Source organism: Dendronephthya gigantea, unplaced genomic scaffold (assembly GCF_004324835.1).
Source record: "Dendronephthya gigantea isolate DGI-Jeju-01 unplaced genomic scaffold, DenGig_1.0 000556F, whole genome shotgun sequence".
NCBI lineage: Eukaryota > Metazoa > Cnidaria > Anthozoa > Malacalcyonacea > Nephtheidae > Dendronephthya > Dendronephthya gigantea.
The window spans coordinates 44-13,733 of NW_021163566.1; the positions used below are offsets into that span (position 1 = coordinate 44).

The 13,690-nt window shown below is 34.3% G+C and overlaps 1 protein-coding gene across 1 annotated transcript; it reads right to left on the minus strand.

Annotated features, from left to right (window-relative positions):
* Positions 1-364: 364 nt before the first annotated feature.
* LOC114543799 (pro-epidermal growth factor-like) lies at positions 365-13,296 on the minus strand (the record flags this gene model as incomplete). Its single annotated transcript, XM_028562648.1, has 9 exons — positions 13,274-13,296; positions 13,081-13,223; positions 12,770-12,892; positions 12,481-12,597; positions 12,034-12,069; positions 8,587-8,613; positions 1,881-1,916; positions 1,042-1,068; positions 365-400 (listed from the first exon to the last, which is right to left on the minus strand). Coding segments are annotated over exons 1-9 (568 nt in total), but the record flags the coding sequence as incomplete, so codon positions are not given.
* Between the last annotated feature and the right edge of the window lie 394 nt (positions 13,297-13,690).

Sequence of the window (13,690 nt, forward strand, 5' to 3'; positions counted from 1 at the left end):
GTAATATAGATTACGGCAACTCTAGACGCACGTGTATTCTTGGAATCGGTATATACTGCCAGCGTTTGAAATCAGTTCAGACTAAATAGGTGTCGCCTTTTTGGATAAATTTTATCGATCAGTTCATATCTTGGATATTAATTTTACCTCGACTTGATGTATAAGAAGGCGTCGTATCTGTGAATAAAAAATATATTTTTGCACTCTCAAAGATTATAATGACCGTATAATTTTTGTCAGCTGTTAATTCGCCAAACAAGTGAAACGACGGCACAGCATAATATACATGCAAAGAAGACAATTTATAAAAGCTAAAATTTTACTAGCTCTGTTCAATTTTCAAGAAAAAGATTGATGATTTTACCTGGACTAGATGTATTAGAAGGTCTTGTTGCGTTAGCTATAAAAAAAACAAATAAACTTAATTTTTTACAAATTGGTAACATTTTTCTGACCTTCTCTCTCCATGTACGAACCACGGATTGTCTTTTGATTTGCGCCATAAATCTAAATGGCAGCAAATAAATTTTGAAGCGGGATAAAAAAGAGAGAATATAGCGGTTTGTATCAGAAATTTTTCTGCGTCCAGTTTGGAACAAATTCTTTTCGCTTTCCCAGGATGCTTTTTGTTGCTCTGACAATTTTTTGACCGATATGTTGACAATCTCTCAGCGTGATATCTTTTTAACTATTTCGGACCTTCGGACAAGATTCCTCTGGTGTCGTTAGTGTCGGGGGGGGGGCATTTATTCATATATTCATGTTTGGCAATATTAGTTCCTTATGAAATTGATTGTTTTTACGCTATATAAATATTTGCCCTGATGTTAACGATCTTCCGTGACCTCTGTCTTCTAGATAATTATTAACTTTTTCAAGCAGCACAAAAATGTTTAAAAGATTAATGAAAGTTTAGACATTAATCAACAAAAATAATTTATAGATCGATCGAAAAACTTGCTATTCAGTGGATAGCGCCATTTGTCGAATAACCGCGACTGGGCAGTGAAACATCAACATTGAGTACCAATTATTTATTACCTGGATTAGTAGTGGGTGCAATGGTGCCTGTAAAGAGAAAACGAAATTCCTCTTTATTTTATTTTATGTAATTTATGCAGCGTTGTAGTGGAGGTGAATATTCATATACTCAGTTCTACCCGACGGAGCTGTATTTTAAGCTATTGCACTTGCAAGTGCAATCCGTCCGGCAGCATTAAATATATGAATACTCACCCCCCAAATTTCAATCTAGTTACGCCACTGAATTAATGTCGAAATATTTTTCTTATTCTTAGCTCCTTGAAATGCCAGTAATAGTAATTAGATATCATTACACGTTAACGAATGTCTAAATTAACCCAGCGCACTATAACAGCTAAGTCGTCCCCTACACAAATAAATTACTTCATTTCAATTATGTCGCTCATATACGACCCGCTGCTGACGTCGACCAGGTCATTGAAATATCAAATTACGCGACTCAAATACACAATTGACTTATAGCGCATCTTGATCTGGTTGAAGACTATTGGGTTTATTATCCCTTGCTTATCGCTGCAAGGTAAATAAATTGACGGTGACTCGAGGCGTGTGGCCTTTTTTGGATTAAATTTTATCGATCAGTTCATATCTTAGATATTAATTTTACTTGGACTTGATGTATAAGAAGGCGTCGTATCTGTTAATAAAAAATATTTTTTTATATATTTTTTTTACATTCTCAAAGATTATAATCACTGTTTAAATTCTGTCAGCTGTTAATTAGCCAAAGAAGTGAAACAACTTAACAGCTTAGTATACAAAGAAGACCATTTTTAAACGCCAAAAATTCGCAGTTCCCTCAGCTTAAATTTCAAGAAAAAGATTGATGATTTTACCTGGATTAGATGTATTAGAAGATCTTGTCGCGTTGCCTATAAAGAAAATAAATGTATGTAAAATGTAAATGTTTGCCATAAATGTAACTGGCCGCAAATAAATTTTGAAACGGGATAAAAAACGGCAAACAAGGGCCGACAAGATTATGTTAAAGAAGCGAAGAGCTGTCAAACTTATTTTTGTATCAACTATACCTAATTAATAATGTTAGTTTGTACAATCTTTTCCACAACGAATATTCGTCTAAAAACTGTTTTACACATCTCCAGTCGTATCGTAGCGAGATGTGGCGTATTTCCTTGTTTAAATATCGTAGCAAAACGTGGTGAATCTTTAATCTTTATATCTCATCGATTCATTCTACGCGCGATTCGTTGCAATGCGAAACGGACCTAAAGCCTTATTGAATGCATGGTTTGTTTCTGACAATCATGCTAAGGGTTAATTTAAATCGATTTGATCGATTGAAAAACCTGCTATTCGTCGGATAACCGCATCTGGGCAGTGAAATATCAACATTGAGTACCAATTATTTATTACCTGGATTAGTAGTGGGTGGAATGGTGCCTGTTAAGAGAAAAGGAAATTCATCCATGTATTTTTTATGTAATTTATGTGGCGGCGTAGGGGAGGTGAATATTTATATATTCAGTTCTATACCCGACGGAAGCTCGCCCCACTGAATTTATGTCAAAATATTTTTCTTATGCTTAGCTCCTTGAAAGGCCAGTAATAATGATAAAGATTACATGTTAATGAATAACTCAATTAACCTATGGATTATTTCATTTCAACTATGTCTCTCAACGAGCCGCTGCTGACGTCGACCAGGTCATTGCATGAAATGTCAAATTATATAGCTCAAATAGACAAGTGCCTTATAGCATCTTGGTCGTGTTGAAGATTATTAAGTTTATTATCCCTTGCTTATCGCTGCCAGTAAATACTGCAATCGGTACAATTATACTGCAAGCGTTTGAAATCAGTTCAAATAAAATAAGTGTCGCCTTTTTTTGGATTAAATTTTATCGATCAGTTCATCTTATCAGATCAGATCAGTTCTTAGATATTAATTTTACCTCGACTTGATGTATTAGAAGGCGTCGTATCTGTTAATAAGAAATATATTAATTTTTGCACATCCTCAAAGATTGTAATGACCGTTTAAATTTTGTCATATGTTAATTTGCCAAATTAAACAGTGAAACGACTTAACAGCATAATATACAAAGAAGGCCGTTTTTAAAACCTAAAAGTCGGCTCAGTTCAATTTTCAAGAAAAAGATTGATGATTTTACCTGGATCAGATGTATTTGAAGGTCTTGTCACGTTGCCTACAAAAAAAACCAAAAAACTGAAAATTTTAAAAATTGGTAACAGTTTTCTGACCTTTCTCTCAATGCACGAACCACGGATTGTCTTTTGCTTTGCGCCAAAAATGTGACTGGCTGCAAACAATTTTTGAAACGGGATAAAAAATGGTAAAGAAGGACAAACAAAATGAAATTTTTAGAGAATATAGCGGTTTGTGTCAGAAAATTTTTTTTTCCAGTTAGGAGCAAATTCTTTACGGTTTCCTAGGATGCTTTTGTTGCTCTGACAATTTCTTGACCATCTTGACAATCTCTCAGCGTGATATTTTTTCAACTATTTCGGACTTTCGCACTGATTCCTCTAGTGTCGTTAGTGTCGGGGGGGGGGGGGCAATTAGTCAAATATTCACCTTTGGCAATATTAGTTTATTATGAAATTGATTGTTTTTACGCTATATAAATATTTGCCCTCCTATATCTTCCCTGGCCTCTGTTTTCTAGATAAATATTGAATTTTTAAAGCAACACAAAAATGCTTAAAAAAAATAAATATTTAGATATTAATCAACAAAAATAATTTATTGATCGATCGAAAAACTTGCTATTCGGTGGATAGCGCCATTCGTCGAATAACCGCGACTGGGCAGTGAAACATCAACATTGAGTACCAATTATTTATTACCTTGATTAGTAGTGGGTGGAATGGTGCCTGTAAAAGAGAAAAGGAAATTCTTGAATGTATTATTTTATGTAATTTATGCGGCGGCGTAGGGGAGGTGAATATTTATATATTCAGTTCTATAGCCGGCAGTAGCTCACCCCACAAATTTCGTTCTAGTTACGCCACTGAATTTATGTCGAAATATTTTTGTTATGCTTAGCTTTTTGGAAGGCCAGTAATAATAATATAGATTACATGTTAACGAATAACTCAATTAACCTATGGATTATTTTATTTCAATTATGTCCCTCATGCGACCCGCTGCTGACGTCGACCAGGTCATTGCATGAAATGTCAAATTACGTAACTCAAATACACAAGTGCCTTATAGCATCTTGGTCGTGTTGAAGATTATTAAGTTTATTATCCCTTTCCTCATCGCTGCCTGTATATACTGCAATCGGTAAAATTATACTGCAAGCGTTTGAAATCATTTCAAACAAAGTAAGTGTTGCCTTTTTTAGATCAAATTTTATTGATCAGTTCATATCTTAGATATTAATTTTGCTCGACTTGATGTATAAGAGGGCGTCGTATCTGTTATTAAAAAATATTTTATTTTTCCACATCCTTAAAGATTGTAATTACCGTTTAATTTTTGTCATATGTTAATTTGCCAAACAATGGAAACGACTTAACAGCATATTATACAAAGAACACCATCTACAAAAGCTAAAAGTTCCCTTAGTTCAATTTTTAAGAAAAAGATTGAAGATTTTACCTGGATTAGATGTATTAGAAGGTCTTGTCGCGTTGCCTATAAAGAAAATAAAATAACTGAAATTTTCTAAAATTGGTAACAGTTTTCTGACCTTCTCTCTCCTTTCACGAACCACGGATTGTCTTTTAATTTGCGCCATAAATGTGACTGGAAATCAGTCGGCTGATATTCAAATAACATGCAAAATATGTATTCGCACTCGATAGATGATATTACTGAAATTGCCTTCATCAAAGGTTTGCAGAATACAGAAATGAAATATTGCTGAATACAAATAACATTGCTTTAGTTCACGATATGTTTTTGATCAATGTTTTTTTAAACAGAGGATTTTTACCAGTGGGGTGGGGTCGGGGAAAACATGAGGATAAGGCCCCTCATGATCTATATGTTAAAAGAGGCCCAATATGACTAGATCTGATTGTAGCAATTAGTATGAAGCCATTTTACATTCTATTCCATCTCCACTAAAGCCAAAGTTGCAAGAACAGTCGAACGACCCATTGGTATTGCGACATGATGCTTGAGAATGACAGTTATCAATTCCAAGTTCACATTCATTGATTATCTAAGATATTACAATATAAAATACATAAACTCCCATATTTTTAACGGTTAAATCTATGTTTTTTTAACCAAATAGAGGAAATTAAATTGCAAGGGAATTATGAATTATCCTCGTCAATTTTTTTGCATAATATTACCAAATACCATGCAAATAATTAGTATAAAGATGTAAACCTGTGCAGGTTACGCCATCTCCGGTATAACCGTTTTCACAAATGCAGTAAAACGATTCATTCGTATTGACACATGACGCTCCAATAGCGCAGTTGTGTGTTCCAAAGTAACATTCATTTACATCTAAAATATAATATTTACATAGACATGCATTTTAGAATACTTCAATTTTACTACCAGGCAGTTACTCTGACTCAGAGTGTCAGTCTGTTTGTTCTTAACCCTAATTTTCTTACGAGCAGAAAATAGAACAAACTTTTATAAGTTTTAATATTTTCTTGCCGATATATTTGAAACTTATTTCTTACCTAATGGTGTTGAATAGTTCAGAACAAATCCCGGTGCTGACACGCTATAATCCGAGTGAAACACGATGAAGAGTTTGAGTCCAGATGATACCAGGCTTCTTGGTAATTTCCACAGAATCTGCCCAGTTTCGTCGTATTTGCTGAATCTCCATCATAAACTTCCAAATAGTCAAATCCACAACTGTAACTACCTTCCAGCTAAAACGTCATGCATTTTTTGTAAATTATTTGTCAATTTTGCACATACGAATTAAATTGATTTTAAACTGTTTAAAGGTTTAAACTATACTATTCTACGAATTTCTAAGTTCAGTCAATGAAAGATTGCTAATATTCAATTGATAGTGCAATCGTCTGCTGATTAGCTCAAAGTGTACGGATATTTTGAATGTTCTCGTTGTTGTCTGTTGAGGTTATTTGTCGCGCCAGCTTGTTATCTTTTCTACACAATGAAATTTGCCATGAAAAGGCTTGTTTTTTTTCGAAATTCAATAAATAATAAGACAATTTTTCAAGTCGGCTTTCGCAAGTTATCTAGGATATACTGACATTGACCTCTGCCTGAACATTCCGGATACCCTGCGCTCCCTCATCCAATAATTATATTGGAATCGTCACTTCCGGTGAAATGGAGCTAAGTGTTTGGTTGAGAAGAATTTACTTCCATATAAAATTCAGCTATTTATATCATAATATTTCCGCTCATGCAGTTGTCCAATAAAAAGATAATTTTGTTTTCCACTTTAAACTTATAAGCCTTTTAAGCTAAACGACTTAAACGACCATAGAACAACTTAACCCAGACAGTTTAGGCCGAGTTTACGTAACCCAAATAATTTAATGTTTTGTTTTTGTTTTTATCACTGCGTGCCAGGCTAATAATACGAATTCATGCATTTCTTGTTTGTTTCAAGTGCAAATATATGCCTTATGCCATATATAAATATTTTATTAACCTCGTTTGCTCGATCTTTATCGCGAGAAATATCGGTCTTCGATATTTTTGAACAAACCTTGGTTTGAGCTCGTTCCGTTCAAAAAGCCCTCGGTCCGATATTTCTCGGTAAAGATTTCACCTCGGTTAATAAGAAGTAAATATTTAGGAAGAGTAAAAAAATTTTTAATCTTGAACTGTTCTAGGAATAGGATATTAAAAAATTTTTTCCTTTTCGAGAAAAGGAAATAGTTTTTATAAAAAAAATCTGGACATTTAAAGTACTAAAATTATCAGCCCAGTAGATCAACTACTTCTTGATGCCAAACCTATAAGCGAGGCATTTTTTTTCTTTGATATATTTATGTTCACTGACTGTAAAAACAATCAATTTGAAAAGAAATGAATAAGCTATTTAGAAAACGATTACGTGAGTATGCTCCCCCCCCCCGCCTATAAAGCTCGCAACGCTTCTGTTCTTTGTATTAGTTAAACCGTTTGATTTTCAATTGAACTGCGAGCGAATTAACATATCTTTCTCGACAAAACTTGAACGTTAATCGCACTGATACAGCAAGATGGGGGAAATATCGCAAAAACGTTAGTGGATGAAGATCAATATTTAGGAAAAGAATATTGATATAAACATATTTGCATGATGTTACTATGCAAACGTACAAGAATATTGATAAAGTTTACGACTGAGCGGGAAAAGAGAAACGATACACTAGCTGACGCGTAAGCAGTGTTTCGGATAAAAATGATAAAACGATGAAGTTATTCGAACAAAAACATGTTATGTCGCTAAGGTTTTTTCGCCCAAACAGGGCCGGAGGAGCAATAAATTAGGTAAAAGTAGCCTACCAAGAATGAAGTAAACTGTAGTAAAATTTTTCTTCCATTGGTGCTGGAAATGGTCCAACTGCAATCCAAGTAGTGAGGGTATGAAAGGGGATAAAGAGGGCTTGTGAGTTTTCCAGGAGGATACAGTTGACTTTCGCCGCATAATTCTGGAAATATTATTCACACAAACTTATTGAAGGATAGAGCAAAGTGGAATTTATCGCCGATTATTTATTATTAGAATAGTAAATAGGAACATGTTCAAACTTGAATTAGCCTAGACCTATATAGGGGCAAAAGAGCATTAATTGAGGTAGGGAGCACATATTCATATCTTCATGTTCGGCAATTTAGTTTCTCATTCCTCAATGCAAAAAATAATGAAAACGCAATGACAAAGCCCTGTTTTCGAATATGCATCGTTAATAATAATTACTAATAGGTACTGTTACCTGGCGCTGATGTCGTAAAATTTCGTGGAATGTTTTTCGCTGTGAAGAAATAAATTAGTATAATTATTCTCCCGCATCAACTTATTTTGTTTTAGTTTGTATACTATTTAATTATGACTGCAATTGGAAACTATGGATTCCTTGTGAGTCTTGTAACAGTCATGCTAAGGGTTAATTTTTGTCTTAACTTCAACGAAATAAAAAAGATATCAAATTCAAGCGAAGAACTGCTGAGAAAAATGTGTCAACTATGGACGATTAAATCTTTATTAGCCAACACCTACGGCGGATTGCATGCATGTACGAAGGCTGGATATTCCTTTACATAGCAGGGGCCACGAAAGATCGTTAGGTTCGCGGAGGGGGGGGAAATTATTCATTTTCGGGTTAGCAATATTAGTTTCCTACGAAATTGTTTTTTTTTATCGTCAGCTGAAATGAATATATAAATATTTGGCCTCCAGTTTCCAATCTTCCGTGGCCCCTGCATCTACTAGACAATTATTGATTGTGCGCAAAAATGTTTAAAAAAGAAATAAAACATTAGGTATTAACCAACAAGTATAATTTAGATCGTTTGAAAAACCCGCTTTTCGGTGGAGAGCGCTATATCCGTCGAATAAACGCGGCTGGGCAGTGAAACATCAAAATTCACTACCAATTATTCATTACCTGGATTAGTAGTGGGTGGAATGGTGCCTGTAAAGAGAAAACGAAGTTCTTCCATATTTTATTTTATGTTTTATGCAGGCGTAGGAGAGGTGAATATGCAAATATTCAGTTCTACCCGACGGGGCTGTATTTTAAGCTGTTGGACTTTCAAGTGTAATCCGTCCGGCTGAATTAAATAATGAACACTCACCCCCAAATTTCGTTCTAGTTACGCCACTGAATTTATGTCGAAATATTTTACTTATTCTTAGCTCCTTGAAATGCCAGTAATGGTAATATAGATTACGGCAACTCTAGACGCACGTGTATTCTTGGAATCGGTATATACTGCCAGCGTTTGAAATCAGTTCAGACTAAATAGGTGTCGCCTTTTTGGATAAATTTTATCGATCAGTTCATATCTTGGATATTAATTTTACCTCGACTTGATGTATAAGAAGGCGTCGTATCTGTGAATAAAAAATATTTTTGCACTCTCAAAGATTATAATGACCGTATAATTTTGTCAGCTGTTAATTCGCCAAACAAGTGAAACGACGGCACAGCATAATATACATGCAAAGAAGACAATTTATAAAAGCTAAAATTTTACTAGCTCTGTTCAATTTTCAAGAAAAAGATTGATGATTTTACCTGGACTAGATGTATTAGAAGGTCTTGTTGCGTTAGCTATAAAAAAACAAATAAACTTAATTTTTTACAAATTGGTAACATTTTTCTGACCTTCTCTCTCCATGTACGAACCACGGATTGTCTTTTGATTTGCGCCATAAATCTAAATGGCAGCAAATAAATTTTGAAGCGGGATAAAAAAGAGAGAATATAGCGGTTTGTATCAGAAATTTTTCTGCGTCCAGTTTGGAACAAATTCTTTTCGCTTTCCCAGGATGCTTTTTGTTGCTCTGACAATTTTTTGACCGATATGTTGACAATCTCTCAGCGTGATATCTTTTTAACTATTTCGGACCTTCGGACAAGATTCCTCTGGTGTCGTTAGTGTCGGGGGGGGGCATTTATTCATATATTCATGTTTGGCAATATTAGTTCCTTATGAAATTGATTTTTTTACGCTATATAAATATTTGCCCTGATGTTAACGATCTTCCGTGACCTCTGTCTTCTAGATAATTATTAACTTTTTCAAGCAGCACAAAAATGTTTAAAACATTAATAAAAGTTTAGATATTAATCAACAAAAATAATTTATAGATCGATCGAAAAACTTGCTATTCAGTGGATAGCGCCATTTATCGAATAACCGCGACTGGGCAGTGAAACATCAACATTGAGTACCAATTATTTATTACCTGGATTAGTAGTGGGTGCAATGGTGCCTGTAAAGAGAAAACGAAATTCCTCTTTATTTTATTTTATGTATTTATGCAGCGTTGTAGTGGAGGTGAATATTCATATACTCAGTTCTACCCGACGGAGCTGTATTTTAAGCTATTGCACTTGCAAGTGTAATCCGTCCGGCAGCATTAAATATATGAATACTCACCCCCCCAAATTTCAATCTAGTTACGCCACTGAATTAATGTCGAAATATTTTTCTTATTCTTAGCTCCTTGAAATGCCAGTAATAGTAATTTAGATATCATTACACGTTAACGAATGTCTAAATTAACCCAGCGCACTATAACAGCTAAGTCGTCCCCTACACAAATAAATTACTTCATTTCAATTATGTCGCTCATATACGACCCGCTGCTGACGTCGACCAGGTCATTGAAATATCAAATTACGCGACTCAAATACACAATTGACTTATAGCGCATCTTGATCTGGTTGAAGACTATTGGGTTTATTATCCCTTGCTTATCGCTGCAAGGTAAATAAATTGACGGTGACTCGAGGCGTGTGGCCTTTTTTGGATTAAATTTTATCGATCAGTTCATATCTTAGATATTAATTTTACTTGGACTTGATGTATAAGAAGGCGTCGTATCTGTTAATAAAAAATATATTTTTTTTTTTATATATTTTTTTTACATTCTCAAAGATTATAATCACTGTTTAAATTCTGTCAGCTGTTAATTAGCCAAAGAAGTGAAACAACTTAACAGCTTAGTATACAAAGAAGACCATTTTTAAACGCCAAAAATTCGCAGTTCCCTCAGCTTAAATTTCAAGAAAAAGATTGATGATTTTACCTGGATTAGATGTATTAGAAGATCTTGTCGCGTTGCCTATAAAGAAAAAAATGTATGTAAAATGTAAATGTTTGCCATAAATGTAACTGGCTGCAAATAAATTTTGAAACGGGATAAAAAACGGCAAACAAGGGCCGACAAGATTATGTTAAAGAAGCGAAGAGCTGTCAAACTTATTTTTTGTATCAACTATACTAATTAATAATGTTAGTTTGTACAATCTTTTCCACAACGAATATTCTTCTAAAAACTGTTTTACACATCTCCAGTCGTATCGTAGCGAGATGTGGCGTATTTCCTTGTTTAAATATCGTAGCAAAACGTGGTGAATCTTTAATCTTTATATCTCATCGATTCATTCTACGCGCGATTCGTTGCAATGCGAAACGGACCTAAAGCCTTATTGAATGCATGGTTTGTTTCTGACAATCATGCTAAGGGTTAATTTGAATCGATTTGATCGATTGAAAACCTGCTATTCGTCGGATAACCGCATCTGGGCAGTGAAATATCAACATTGAGTACCAATTATTTATTACCTGGATTAGTAGTGGGTGGAATGGTGCCTGTTAAGAGAAAAGGAAATTCATCCATGTTTTTTTATGTAATTTATGCGGCGGCGTAGGGGAGGTGAATATTTATATATTCAGTTCTATACCCGACGGAAGCTCACCCCACAAATTTCGTTCTAGTTACGCCACTGAATTTATGTCGAAATAATTTTCTTATGCTTAGCTCCTTGAAAGGCCAGTAATAATGATAAAGATTACATGCTAACGAATAACTCAATTAACCTATGGAATATTTCATTTCAATTATGTTCCTCATACGACCCGCTGCTGACGTCGACCAGGTCATTGCATGAAATGTCAAATTACGTAACTCAAATACACAAGTGCCTTATAGCATCTTGGTCGGGTTGAAGACCATTAAGTTTATTATCCCTTTGCTCATCGTTGCCAGTATATACTGCAACCGGTACATTATATTGCAAGCGTTTGAAATCAGTTCAAACAAAATAAGTGTTGCCTTTTTTGGATCAAATTTTATCGATCAGTTCATATCTTAGATATTAATTTTACCTGGACTTGATGTATAAGAGGGCGTCGTATCTGTTATTAAAAATATTTTATTTTTCCACATCCTTAAAGATTGTAATTACCGTTTAATTTTGTCATATGTTAATTTGCCAAACAATGGAAACGACTTAACAGCATAATATACAAATAACACCATCTACAAAAGCTAAAAGTTCGCTTAGTTCAATTTTTAAGAAAAAGATTGATGATTTTACCTGGATTAGATGTATTAGAAGGTCTTGTCGCGTTGCCTATAAAGAAAATAAAATAACTGAAATTTTCTAAAATTTGTAAGAGTTTTCTGACCTTCTCCTTTCACGAACCACGGATTGTCTTTTAATTTGCGCCATAAATGTGACTGGAAATCAGTCGGCTGATATTCAAATAACATGCAAAATATGTATTCGCACTCGATAGATGATATTACTGAAATTGCCTTCATCAAAGGTTCACAGAATACAGAAATGGAAAGTTACTGAATACAAATAAAATTGCTTTAGTTCAAGACATGTTTTTGATCAATGTTTTTTTAAACAGAGGATTTTTACCAGTGGGGTGGGTCGGGGAAAACATGGGGATAAGGCCCCTCATGATCTATATGTTAAAAGAGGCCCAATATGACTAGATCTGATTGTAGCAAATTAGGTATGAAGCCATTTTACATGCTATTCCATCTCCACTAAAGCCAAAGTTGCAAGAACAGTCGAACGACCCATTGGTATTGCGACATGATGCTTGAGAATGACAGTTATCAATTCCAAGTTCACATTCATTGATATCTAAGATATTACAATATAAAATACATAAACTCCCATATTTTTAACGGTTAAATCTATGTTTTTTAACCAAAAAGAGGAAATTAAATTGCAAGGGAATTATGAATTATCCTCGTCAATTTTTTTGCAAAATATTACCAAATACCATGCAAATAATTAGTATAAAGATGTAAACCTGTGCAGGTTACGCCATCTCCGGTATAACCGTTTTCACAAATGCAGTAAAACGATTCATTCGTATTGACACATGACGCTCCAATAGCGCAGTTGTGTGTTCCAAAGTAACATTCATTTACATCTAAAATATAATATTTACATAGACATGCATTTTTAGAATACTTCAATTTTACTACCAGGCAGTTACTCTGACTCAGAGTGTCAGTCTGTTTTGTTCTTAACCCTAATTTTCTTACGAGCAGAAAATAGAACAAACTTTTATAAGTTTTAATATTTTCTTGCCGATATATTTTGAAACTTATTTCTTACCTAATGGTGTTGAATAGTTCAGAACAAATCCCGGTGCTGACACGCTATAATCCGAGTGAAACACGATGAAGAGTTTGAGTCCAGATGATACCAGGCTTCTTGGTAATTGGTTTCCACAAATCTGCCCAGTTTCGTCGTATTTGCTGAATCTCCATCATAAACTTCCAAATAGTCAAATCCACAACGTAACTACCTTCCAGCTAAAACGTCATGCATTTTTTGTAAATTATTTGTCAATTTTGCACATACGAATTAAATTGATTTTAAACTGTTTAAAGGTTTAAACTATACTATTCTACGAATTTCTAAGTTCAGTCAATGAAAGATTGCTAATATTCAATTGATAGTGCAATCGTCTGCTGATTAGCTCAAAGTGTACGGATATTTTTGAATGTTCTCGTTGTTGTCTGTTGAGGGTATTTGTCGCGCCAGCTTGTTATCTTTTCTACACAATGAAATTTGCCATGATGAAAGGCTTGTTTTTTTTCGAAATTCAATGAATAATAAGACAATTTCAAGTCGGCTTACGCAAGTTATCTAGGATATACTGACATTGACCTCTGCCTGAACATTCCGGATACCCTGCGCTCCCTCATCCAATAATTATATT